The sequence below is a fragment of the Capsella rubella genome, unplaced genomic scaffold, assembly GCF_000375325.1.
Source record: "Capsella rubella cultivar Monte Gargano unplaced genomic scaffold, Caprub1_0 scaffold_6, whole genome shotgun sequence".
NCBI classification, from domain to species: domain Eukaryota; kingdom Viridiplantae; phylum Streptophyta; class Magnoliopsida; order Brassicales; family Brassicaceae; genus Capsella; species Capsella rubella.
This window is the reverse complement of record NW_006238918.1, coordinates 16,533,799-16,546,051: the sequence shown is the minus strand read 5'-3', so window position 1 is coordinate 16,546,051 and position 12,253 is coordinate 16,533,799. Positions and strand designations below refer to the sequence as shown.

Here is a 12,253-nt window from a genome sequence, read left to right as displayed (position 1 = left end):
AATCATAGAAATACCAATGATTCTATGATACTCGGCTAAAAAGTATTGGGCTCTTACTCAATGGACCTCCATGCATCCACGTAGTAATATTTATTCACCGCTTTATCCTCCACTCTTCCTTCGATTCTAGCAAAAGAACATACGCAACATAGTGACACTACGTAGTATTACACTTGAGCGAATCCTACTAAACGTAGTTGAACATGACAAGAAGACAAACTATATATGTGAGTTATATATAATTGATTCTCACATTTAAGGTGTCAACGAAACATTCAACAGGTGTTAAGCAGGTCATTAAAAGAAGGGACCTATATAACTAAATACATATGGTTAACGATTCAAGTACCATGTCCCCACTTGTCCATTACGTGATTACTAGAAAAGTTCACATAAAAAAGTTCTTTTTAAGAAAGAGAAGAAGATATGCAATAACACAATAAAATCTTTTAAATTGCAAATACTCAGAATTAGGATGAGCCAATGTGTTCCCGACTGTCACATAGATGATACTCCGGTGGCTGCAGTAGCCGCCACCACCGTCCGCTCCACCACAGCCGCCGATATCCCCATGTACCCGCCTACTTTATATAATAAGATATCATCTTGATATGGTCCGCAGTTTCTAATTTAATTTGTTGTTTGTTTGCAGGTTAGACTACGAGGTAGCCGAGCTGACGTGGGAGAACGGGCAACTGGGCTTGCACGGCTTAGGTCCACCGAGAGTGACGGCTTCGTCGACGAAGTACTCAACAGGGGCCGGTGGAACGTTGGAGTCGATAGTGGACCAAGCTACTCGCCTCCCAAACCCTAAGCCCACTGATGAGCTCGTCCCATGGTTCCACCATCGCTCTTCCAGAGCCGCCATGGCCATGGACGCGCTTGTCCCTTGCTCAAACCTCCAGGAGCAGCAGAGCAAGCACGGTGGGGTTGGCTCCACTAGAGTGGGATCGTGTAGTGATGGCCGTACCATGGCCGGTGTAAAACGAGCCAGAGTGGCGCCGGAGTGGAGCGGGAGTGGGAGTCAGCGCCTGACCATGGACACTTACGACATCGGTTTGACCTCAACATCAATGGGCTCGCCTGATAACACCATCGACGATCATGACTCCGTCTGCCACAGCCGGCCACAGGCAAGTCATCATATATTATGCATTCACTTCTTCTTCTATAGGTAATTATATCACTTTTGTACATATAAACAAAAACAAAAACAAAAAATTAACGAAGAGAAAACGATAGATGGAGGAAGAAGAAGAGAAGAAAGGTGGAGGCAAATCATCAGTTTCAACCAAGAGAAGCAGAGCCGCTGCTATTCATAACCAATCCGAACGAGTAATAATATATATTCTCACTCACTCAAACCTTCTTCTTCTTCTTCTTCTTATTTTCATCTATTTTTCAAGTTTTATCACGTTATAAGTATATCTACTCGTACTTATGATTAACATTATAACCAACCCAAATTTTTTTTTTAAAAAAAGGTACTGTATGTATATTCGTCTTCATTAGACATGCTTTGTGACTTCCTTTTTATTTATTTATTTATTTAAGAAGGGTATTCAATGCGTCACTCCTTTGATAAATTAATTGTAACAGCACTTTTGACCGATTTCATTGCAGAAGAGGAGAGACAAGATCAATCAAAGGATGAAGACTTTGCAGAAACTTGTTCCCAATTCCAGCAAGGTACGTGCCTCGTCGTTTTACGTGCTACATATAGTCAAAAGAAAGTAGCTAGCTACAATCAGTTTAGTTGATTAGTAATTGTATGTGTATATATGAAGATAATATGAGAAAAAAAAAGAAGATGGTGGACCAAAGCGAAGTGAATGCATCTAAAGATATGGACCTCATAAGATGATTCTACTCCACACACTTATGCTCGATCTTTTATTTGTTTGCCCTCTAAAAACTTATTTTTACATCTCTTTATTATTACTTGGTCCTGTTGGTCCATTCATATACCCCTTTATTTACATATATGCCTTGTGGCTGTCGACTCAAAAATCAACGCAATCTATATCACATGTATATGATGTACACACATGCTTGACTAAATCCGTATAGCATTGGTTTGGTTAATTATAGTAGATATATATAAAAAGATTTGGTTTGATCATTATTTCATTATAATTTGGAATTAGACGGACAAAGCATCCATGTTGGATGAAGTGATAGAGTACTTGAAACAACTTCAAGCACAAGTGAGCATGATGAGCAGAATGAACATGCCTTCCATGATGCTTCCCATGGCCTTGCAGCAACAACAACAACTACAAATGTCTCTCATGTCCAATCCCATGGGTTTAGGGATTGGCATGGGGATGCCCGGTCTCGGTCTCCTGGACCTTAATTCTATGAACCGAGCCGCTGCTGCTGCTGCTGCTGCTGCAACCGCTCCTAGTATCCATGCCAACATGATGCCAAACCCATTTGCCGCCATGACTTCTCCATCGTGGGAGGCTTCTTCCAACGACACTCGGTTTCAGTCTCCTCTAATCCCCGATCCTATGGCCGCCTTTCTTGCATGCTCGTCGCAGGTTGACCTTTTTCTATATATCTATCTAGCTAATCAATGTTACATATATATATATATATATATGTCATCAAAATCAAAATGAACATGCATGACCATATTTATATTTCGACGTGCAGCCAACGACGATGGAAGCATATAGCAGAATGGCAGCATTATATCAGCAAATGCAGCAACAGCTTCCTCCTTCGAATCCAAAATGATTATTCTAAACATCTCCATCGATCATTCGTTGTGGTAGTCACCAATATATATATTTATAAAAAAAGATAATTAGCTTATGTGTATAGGCTACTCATGAATGAATTAAGATATACGTACGTACATACTTAAAAAAAGATCTGGTTGTAATTGGATATCGTACGTCCGACAAAAAATAATGGGGTTATGTTTGAGTGAATTTGTAACCAGGCATGCATCACTTTATTAAACCCAAAAAAAACGAAACTCTATTTTTCTAGATAAAGTGCGTTCAAAATATACGTACAGTAGATAATCCGTCGTTTTCACAAATTTAATTATGTCACTGATAGAATAAGTGAAAAGTCTAAATGGAGAAGACACAACAAGAGCATATGCTTTGTCTGCAAAATTCCACAATAATTGTTGACAAATGTATATGTTATTTATTTTTATTTTTTTGTGGTACAAAGAAACAAAATATAAAAAGAGAGGGAATATTTATTTTTAAAGGTTCCGTAAATGATTGGGTGTTAATAGGTCAACTTGGCCCCGACCATTACCACACGTTTGTGAGAGAACAAATCAAATTATTAGTAACCAAAAGTGACTCTCTTATTAAAAATCATGAGAAAAAATGCAACTTAAGTTAGTAATCAATCGTCACCAATACAATACAAACCCTATCTTTCTTTTTTGTGCAACACTACAAACCCTATCTATCTATCTATCACTCTTTTTTCTTTCTATTGCTTATAAAAAAAGATATCATCTGTCCGGCCTTTTACTATTAAACGAACGCACAAAAAGTTAACTGTGGGACGACGATATTGAGCGTAGGATACACTACTTTCTTTATCAAAGAAACCAAGTTGTGTACTCGTGTATATGATAAATAAAATAAAATAAAAAATACTATATACATTATATGTATATATCCATCCAAAAAGATTTTCTTGTATGTGTATTAGCCTATTAGGTGAATTTGTGGCGACAATTTTTTTATGTATATTTCGTTGCAGCAGTCTCTAAATTTTGTAATTGAGACACACGGAACAGAGAGAAAATGACAGATGAGGAAATAAAAATCAAATCATATATATATAAGTCCAATTAAAAAGGTCGACACCAGTTGGTTTGATAGTTAAGTTTGATAATATATACTCCCAAAAAGATATGGAAACGGTGGTTGCGACGATGATGTTACCGAAGTTAAAAGGAGTAATTTTTAATCTATGTACACGTAAATTATTTCAAGTTGAACTTGGCAATATGTGTGAGAGCTGATTATACATCTTTGATACGATTATTTGGTCTTAAATTAATCGAGACAGCTATAACAATTTTGATAATGAGTGTACTGTGTCTGTATATATACTGTATATAGATGCAGAGTATATATATATATATATATAGATGAGCCAAATGATGATTTGATACAATGATATGTCACATGCAATGTGTGTGTGTTTCAGAATACGACTCGCAGGAAAGTAAAGTCAAATGTTGGTTAAATACGATTCCTTTCACACCGAGACTAAACGACCACGCACGACGATAGACGGCGAGAGAGAGAGAGAGATCACACACACGCACAAAATACCAAACTCAGTATCGCCGCCGACGCAAATGGCCCAATTTTAATTTTAAAGTCACACGTTCACTTTTAGAGATAGCCCACTCCCAAATTAGACATCATAGTAGATTGATTCCATCTTGAGTTCATAAAAATTATTATTATTAATTCCGAAGGCTCTTAACTTAATTAACTTTGATCTATCCCTAACCCGAGGAGAAGTTGTCTCCCCCATCCCCATGACATGTTCTAAACTGCAGCAGAATCGTATCTATATGGGCTTCAAATCAAGAATTCTTTGGCTTGTGTCTCTATTGATTGAACGCATAACACAAATTCGATTCGCACTAGTAAATATATATAGTATTATAGTGTGATGTGATCTTACAAACAAAAGACGTAGGTGGGTGTGGGCATGAGATGTAGAAGAGGATTCAAGACTCTCTCTCTCTCTCTTTCTCTTCCTCTACTGCTCCCCACTTACGCCCAAATCATCTCTGGTCAATGGTATTTAACTTTATAAAATATTTGTTTACTTTTATGAAGCTTCCAAATTAAAAATTTTAAAAAGATAATTGTACACACCTCGATATCACTGCTGGCCCATGCCTCTACAAAACAATGCGTCTTCAGTTCTGATAGTTTACTTTATCCAGTTCAGTCAGGCGTGTCTTGCTGCTGACTAACACGCCTCTTTTATCTCCCTCCCTCCCCATTCTTGACACTTGATTTTCCTCTGCTCTTTCTCTTCCAGCAGCTTCCCCCTAGATCGCATTGTTCCTAATTGCTTCATACAACCAACCAAGGCATGTTGAGCAACCAAACTACGTATAATACATATATAAGCGCCTTTCACTGGAGTCTCTGCCAATACCATTGGATACAATTGTATGCAGTTAGTTGCCTATCTTCACAATTTCAATTTGACTTCTTCCCAGCCTCAAATAACAATAACCCCAGGAATTGCAAACATCATATTTATCAGCAGCTTCTAACTTCCAGAGTTATCACAATTCCACCTTCATTTTGAACAGAAAAATCAAGGTCAGTGCTGAAATAAGGGAGCTTCTATAGGGATTTCAGAGTTGCAATCTACCTACCCAACTCTGCATACTTAAAATATGCAACAAGATAGTTCTGAGAAGTAACGTGTGCAGAAAAGACATCTCGATTCCTAAGATGAAATGATACTTGGGATGATTTTTGGAAGCAACTTGTGTAGCTGTTTCCCACACGAATCACTAGAACTAGTCATGCATGTGAGCTCATTTTCCAGAACAGAGTAAGCTTCAGAAAATGCCTGCAAGAATAAATCATCTTTACTATCGTACAGCTTCTTCCTCGCCGCATGTTTTAGACAAAGGCATTGATAGATGCATATATTATCCAACTTACCTTTATACATTGGTGTATACGGAAGCAATTTCTCCCCACATTATTTGTTGGGAAAAGAGGATCGTCAATGTGTATCGGATCAATACTATAAGCAGATAACCAAAAACATAAGGTATAGAAGTTAGTATTTCACTTTTAGCACTTGCACTTTGACAGAGCCTGCAATGTTTACCTATAACCCCTCTCCCGATTCCTATAGATACCGCTTCCTTGCACTGAAACACGCATCTGGCGAGGATCAAACACATTACTGCAAAACAAGCACTCCCACATTACCAAATATCATCATATCACCCTCTTGCGAGAAATATCAGTCATTGTAATTAACAAATTTATAAAGAGAAGTAGTAACCATATTGACTGACCCAAAAAAGTAAAGAAAATCCATTAGAAGCCCCCCAAGGTTCTGCAAAATACTTCCTTTCAATTAGTAAGAATATATCGAGGAAACCTGAACAAGATAGCTGTTGTGACGCAAACAATAAAAATATGTACTTGGTTGATAGAGCGCCCCAGATGATGCTCATGCTGAAGAAAACGTGTAATCAGTAAGACCTGCAATAATTATACTCGTTAAGATTGAAAAACATATATTGAAACATGTTTCAGTGGATAGATTCAAAAATGTGGCTGGATATTCCTGTCCAAGAACGTCACAGTGGTTCTAATTAAATCAGACAAGCACCAATTACCAGGACCAGCATTGAATATACAGAGACGTAACACCGAAAATCTAAAAGAAAAGAGCATATTCCTTAAGTAAAAGGATATGCCTCACCAGGCAATAAGAGCTTAATCCACCAGAGTATGATTGATCCAGGGTACGATCAGCCAGAAACTGCTTTAACACCAGAGCAAGTGGTGTGGCAGCTGGAAATTGCTCAGTCAGATCTTTGACCTGCGGAAAAGAACATCTTAGGAAACATGAGCCAAAAGAAGGGAAAGACATTACAGAGACACACACAATTGAGGAGAGTAAAATGTAAGAAAAAAGCTATGGAAAAACAGAATAATATAAATACCAGCTGTGTGGTCTGCAGTCCCGTATGGGATGGAGTTTTGAAACTGATGTCAAGACGGACAGATTTTGCATTTGCCAAAACTCCAGTGTTTGTTGGCAAAGAGGTCGCTCCTCCTGCAGAGTCTTCAAATCCAGCCATTTCAGAGTTACCACTGCTGTCCTGGTCAACGGTGATACAGTCTGGGCCATCTTTTGGTGTCTGTATACTGCATACCAGATCACAAGGGACTTCCACAACAAGCATGATAATTGGTATCTGCAAAATTATAAACAAACCATATGAACGAAAGCATGAGAAATAGCTAGCAGTTGTTTAATCATTAATAAATGAGGTATTACAGCTGTGTTTTCAACTGTCTTCAGGGAGTCAGTTTTTACCCACTCTTGATTGGCGAGATACCTGGCTGCATGCTGGATAGCAAACCATGGTAGCAAAGTGGATTCAATTAAAAATACAACCAGTGAACTGTCAGATATAGGACTCTTATTTACTAAACAGAGTAAAAACAGTTTCTTAGAAAGAAAAAAGAAGTAGAGTAGAGTGCAGGCGCAAGCATAATTCACAAATCTAGTATATTACAATGCTTCCACAATACTAAAGCAATTCTCGTTCCCTTATATGCAGCACAGCCTGAGCAACCAGCATATTAAGAAAGATAGGAGCATATACGAAAATGATTAGACTAGCGCCTAACACAAAAATATAGAAGCATATATCTCCTAATTAAAATAAAGTAAATGTATAGTTAAGAACCTATTCTTGATTGTATACTGCCACGCCTCTAAAGAGTAGAGAAACATTTGAAGAACAAGATCTACCAAGCCCAAAAAAATCAAAAGTTGCAACATGACTTCCGCACTAATCATACCTGAAGGCAAGTTTCCTTTATACCATTGCGACCCTCCAAAATTCCTGCCTCTTTGATAGGTTCCTGAGGCGGGTATAAGAGTATCAGATCTTCTAATTCAAAAAGTAATGCATAAATAGGAACTACATTTGGGTTTGCTCACCAAATTTCTCACTGGAGGAAGACAAACCACAAGGTCCACATCACTAGAAGGCAGGGACAAACCAGTAGCAGATGACCCAAATATGTTTGTCCTAGACCTGGGCCATAAAACTTGGAGAGATCGCCTAACCCGCTTGATTGCCCAATTGATATAAGGCTTGCGGGCCATATTCTCTGCAGCAACCTTACGAGCAGTATGTAATTGAAAGGATTAGAAGAAACACCATCCTAAGAAATTTAAATATAAACTTCAAAGACGCTCATAAGATCGCTGCAAACTAAAGGCAGTAAGTGAACCATATGGAAAAATAAATAAAGAATTGTGCTTACCTGCTTGCAGAAAGAATCTATCTCATCATTAAGAAGACCTTGGATCAATGATAAAGATTCTCCTTGCGTTGGACAATTCAATAACTCGGGTGGTTGCAGAGGGAAGGCTACATCTGGCTGTAAAATAGCATAGATAAACGCAACTTAGACAGAATTTAACTGTGACCAAAAAAAAATAAAAAAATGACAGAATTCAGCTATACATAGACGTCAAAGATGTTGCTTACATGCTCTTGGTCTCGACCTAATTGCGACATTGCAATTAAGTGATCTTGCAGGAGGGCCCCAGGTAGAGGCTGAATGATCGGCCTGACTGCAAGGCTTTTGTTTCTCCAGGGTAAAACAACCTCTGCTCCACAAGGTTCTTCCCAGTTTACACCGTCATGAAACCAGCCTCTCATACCCCAATGTCTTGGGCTTGAACTTCCAGACCTCACAGTTGGAAAACCTCGTCGTGCTCTGGAGTTGCTCACAGGAGAAGGTGGTGGTGGTCGAGGAGCACGTGGAACACATAGTACCACAGGTGATGGTGGCCGCTTTATACGAGGATGCTCGCGTCTTGTAGGTGGAACATTTGGGCTTTTTGTATCATAGCTACGCTTGTAATCAGATTTTGACATATTTGGGATGATTATAGGGCGTAAAATCGGATAAGGAAGTGAGTCTCCTGAATTTCCTTCAACATCCCCTGATAAAGTAGCCAAAGTTCCGGAGACTTCATCTTCACCTGCAGCTTCACTTGTTGTTGCTGGAGCTTGCAGTATTTTGGTAGATATTTCATTACCTGGCACCACATAACCAAGAGGCTGATTTGCCGGGACTAAGGGGTGAAAAGGGGAACAGAACGAAGCTGTAGTTGGGGAATCAAGTCCATTTGCACTGTAAGAAGACGAAAATGCAACCATGTCATCGACAGACCTCTTCATTTCAGCTTCATGCCAAGCCCAAGAACTATCATCAGAACTAAGGGACGGAGGGCGAGAAAAGCCAGTCCCGAGATGATCGGAAGGATTCCAATACATCACTCCACCACCGAAATATTGATTATAGTCCACTCCAGAAACAGTGTGCATCTCAAAATCTTCCTCTAACATCCAATTATTCTCGCACTCATTCCCTAGCTCGGGCTTATTTTTCTGTTCAGGAATGTCCACCAGAATTCCAGAATCATAATTGCAAGCGAATGCTGTTGTCAAGCCACAATTGCTATGAACCATCGGAGGCCAATCTAGACTCATGGGCATGGGTCGAGAAAGAACTTGTTTGTGAGAACCTTCAATGGAAGGATTTCTAGTATGGTGCACACTGGACACAAAAGGTTGGCGTACGTATGCATGCAAATTGTGACCAACATCAAGATGCAGTCTATCAGTGGCAGTTGGAAGGTGTGAATTAACATGTGAAAAGTACATGGGAGCTACAGCAGGCCACTCATAAGAAACAAATTCTGAACTGCTGGAGGCAATACCGTAACCTGCTTCTCTTCTTTGATGGTGAATCTGATGGGATTCCCCTTCCTCCAATGTTCTGGATCGTCCAATAGGCATAGTTAATTTTTCTTTACAGAAAGATTTTTGAGTGTTCACGTTCTCACGGCGTGGACCATCATCAAGATCTGCAGAAGCCAAATTGGATGAAATTCTTTCTCTCACAGCGTGGACCATCCTTTCAGCTTTGTCGTGCGATTCTTCCTCTCCAGAATACTCACATATATCTGCACCGTTAACAGATGCAGAAGTACCTGAGCTACTCCTTTCACAACTAAATGAACCATGCTCTCCAGTAATCCGAGCATCAATATTTTCTTTAGGAAGCTGATTGGCAGAAGTACAACTTGAAACACATTTGGGAGCTTTTTTGATGGCTGAACTATTAACTATGGACTTATTAACTTCCCCTGTGTTTTCCAAATTTGTACATTTCTTACTCTTGTTCTTTTCTTTCCTTTTCTTTTTAGTTCTTCCTTTCCTGGCAACCAACCCTGGGACAACTTCCTGATAAATATCATCAGTTTCAAAACAATCTGAGTTCTATTCAGCCAAAACATGAGGAAAGAAAATAATTCACCATAGTTGCTGCAGAGGCCTCAGAACTATTGATCATCGTTGATGCTGTAGGAACTTTGTTGCATTCTAGCGCTATCCCTTCTCTATTTTTGTTAAGCTCCAGTTTAGCTTGATCTTTCTGGAGATAACTATAAAGATCAATTCAAGTTGCCACACAAATATTTATCAAAATAGATAATCTGTGGACGGAATAGAAACTATGTACCTTTCCGCATTTCGTGGGCAAATTAACGTTTTTATCAGATTTATCCTCGCGGGCTGGCTTTTTCATGTTCCTGGTCTTTCCTTTGTGTTTACGGCTGGTCGAACCCAGCCTCTGATTGGATGGTGAACTAGGAGAACACTTCTGAGTGTTGTCTTCAAGTAGTTCAAATTTAACGGAATCAATAGAGATTACCATTAGAAAACCCCGTAGTTTTCTTAAGATGCAATCAACTAAGGTTGTGATAGAGCCCAATGAGCTGAAAAATACACTTTGAACTGGAACTAAGCCATTTTGACATAAGCTGAGTAGAGAAGCAAATTCTTGAAGAACGTATAAGCCACTTAAATTACTGGTCATGGTAATAGGTTTCCTTGATACATAATTTGGTTCTAATATCATGTCACAGAATGAAACTGCTAAAGTTTCTTTACGCCCAACCCTTGCACTTGCAGTGCCCTCACCAAAATTGAAGAGCCACATATCTCCCTGCGGTGCGTGATTTGCTTCTCTTAGAATCTCATATATCTGAGAGATCAAGTAACAACAAAAATTAGAAGGCATTTATTGTGTCAGGGCTCAGACTGGATGACAGAGTCTTCCAGAATGCAAGTTCACACTAAAACAAAAGGAACCTTAACCTAGAAGGAAGTATAGACAAACTAGATACGGGAAGACAGGTACTAAACGTCCACATTATAAGCCATTCCTAATCCATAGTCCAGCTAGATTGTTAACGTACAGAATCACTTATAGATGGCCCTAAATGGTACGCATTGATAGCATATAAGCCAGTATAGTCAGTTTTCCTATGCAAGAGTCATTTTTACAGATATAAGTGTTCCATCCAAAGCACATACCACGGATTTAGCCGACTTCCCGAACAAACAAGTCCAGAATTTAGTCTTGGTAGCGGCATCGAGATTCTCCCACCAATCAACAGAGGCCTTCTTCCTCCAAAACGCATTGGCAGACGCAGCAGCAGCATTCAATTTCTCTTTCAATTTGATTCCTCTTTTCTTGCCACTACTAGTGCTACTAGTGTTGGTGTTAAACCAAGCTAATCTCAAGCTTACCTCTAACCTATTAGCGATGAAGGCTTCCATGCTATAATAGCCTTTGGCTTTGAGCCAATCCAATTCGACCCAATTGGAGCCCAGATCACTCTCTTCCCCTCTTAGAAATGCTCCATTCGACAAGGCATCCATAGTCTCGACGAAACGATCCACGTTAGTAAGAAACCCGTCGGCCATGACGACGGAATCGAGGGAAGTGACGGAGCAAGAGCAATCTTGAGCCCTTTCCCCTTCCCTCGAAGCAAAGAGCCGAGTGGAGTCGAAAATCAAACGCTCAGAGTCGTTGGACTCAGCAACCCTGGAGATTAAGCCGCGAGATTTTTTAAAGCAGAGACTGGGGAGATCGGAGGAAGGGAGGTCGGGGAGGATGATGAAAGAGCCAGGGCCTTTAGTGCGGATATAACCGAGCATCTGGAGGAGGATTTGGACGAACTTGGAGTCAACGAAGGTGAGGTGAGAGAGGCGCTGGTGGACGCTGAGAGAAGAGAACCATCGGAGGATCGCCGACCTAGGATTGGGGATAGTATTAGGCATATAAGAAGAAGAAGTATGCGAGTGGTAGAGAGAGATGTGAGACGTGAGAGAATCGATAAGTTGATTCTGAGCCATCGATGGGAATTTGGAAGGGAGATGGCCATTTTCCATAGTCCTCTCCCTGACTCCCTCTGTGTCGCCGTACTCGCAAGGAAGAAGACGAAGAGATGCTTAACCAGCGAACGAACGAACGGCTAATAACTTAGAAAACCCAAATCAAACCCCAACCGGTCCGTAATTGGAACCATGTCTCTTGCTTGTGTGAAAGAATCTGAATCAAAATAAGTTTACACAAACTGGAAATGGGCCTAGGCCCATTGTAAA

General features: G+C 39.9%; 2 protein-coding genes across 5 annotated transcripts; one reads left to right on the top strand and one right to left on the bottom strand.

The window, feature by feature from the left end:
• Positions 1-245: 245 nt before the first annotated feature.
• Positions 246-2,986, top strand: LOC17881688 (transcription factor UNE10). The gene is made up of 6 exons (XM_023780037.1): positions 246-573; positions 653-1,133; positions 1,243-1,335; positions 1,624-1,689; positions 2,148-2,543; positions 2,659-2,986. Exons 1-6 carry the CDS (start codon positions 476-478, stop codon positions 2,740-2,742), a joined length of 1,218 nt encoding a protein of 405 aa, XP_023635805.1. The 5' UTR covers positions 246-475; the 3' UTR covers positions 2,743-2,986.
• A 1,590-nt stretch (positions 2,987-4,576) lies between these two features.
• LOC17883065 lies at positions 4,577-12,173 on the bottom strand. Of its 4 annotated transcripts, XM_023780002.1 has the most exons (18): positions 11,180-12,172; positions 10,323-10,847; positions 10,119-10,235; positions 8,279-10,045; positions 8,052-8,168; positions 7,723-7,905; positions 7,581-7,643; positions 7,051-7,122; positions 6,713-6,967; positions 6,469-6,588; positions 6,186-6,245; positions 6,056-6,096; positions 5,863-5,940; positions 5,691-5,775; positions 5,396-5,595; positions 5,170-5,314; positions 4,881-5,082; positions 4,577-4,792 (listed from the first exon to the last, which is right to left on the bottom strand). In XM_023780002.1, exons 1-15 carry the CDS (start codon positions 12,038-12,040, stop codon positions 5,470-5,472), a joined length of 4,470 nt encoding a protein of 1,489 aa, XP_023635770.1. In that variant the 5' UTR covers positions 12,041-12,172; the 3' UTR covers positions 4,577-4,792; positions 4,881-5,082; positions 5,170-5,314; positions 5,396-5,469. The 4 variants fall into 4 exon arrangements, with proteins under 4 accessions (XP_023635770.1, XP_023635771.1, XP_006286684.1 ...); XM_023780003.1 differs by having other exon boundaries at positions 4,881-5,314; positions 7,090-7,122; positions 11,180-12,173; XM_006286622.2 differs by having other exon boundaries at positions 4,881-5,314.
• Between the last annotated feature and the right edge of the window lie 80 nt (positions 12,174-12,253).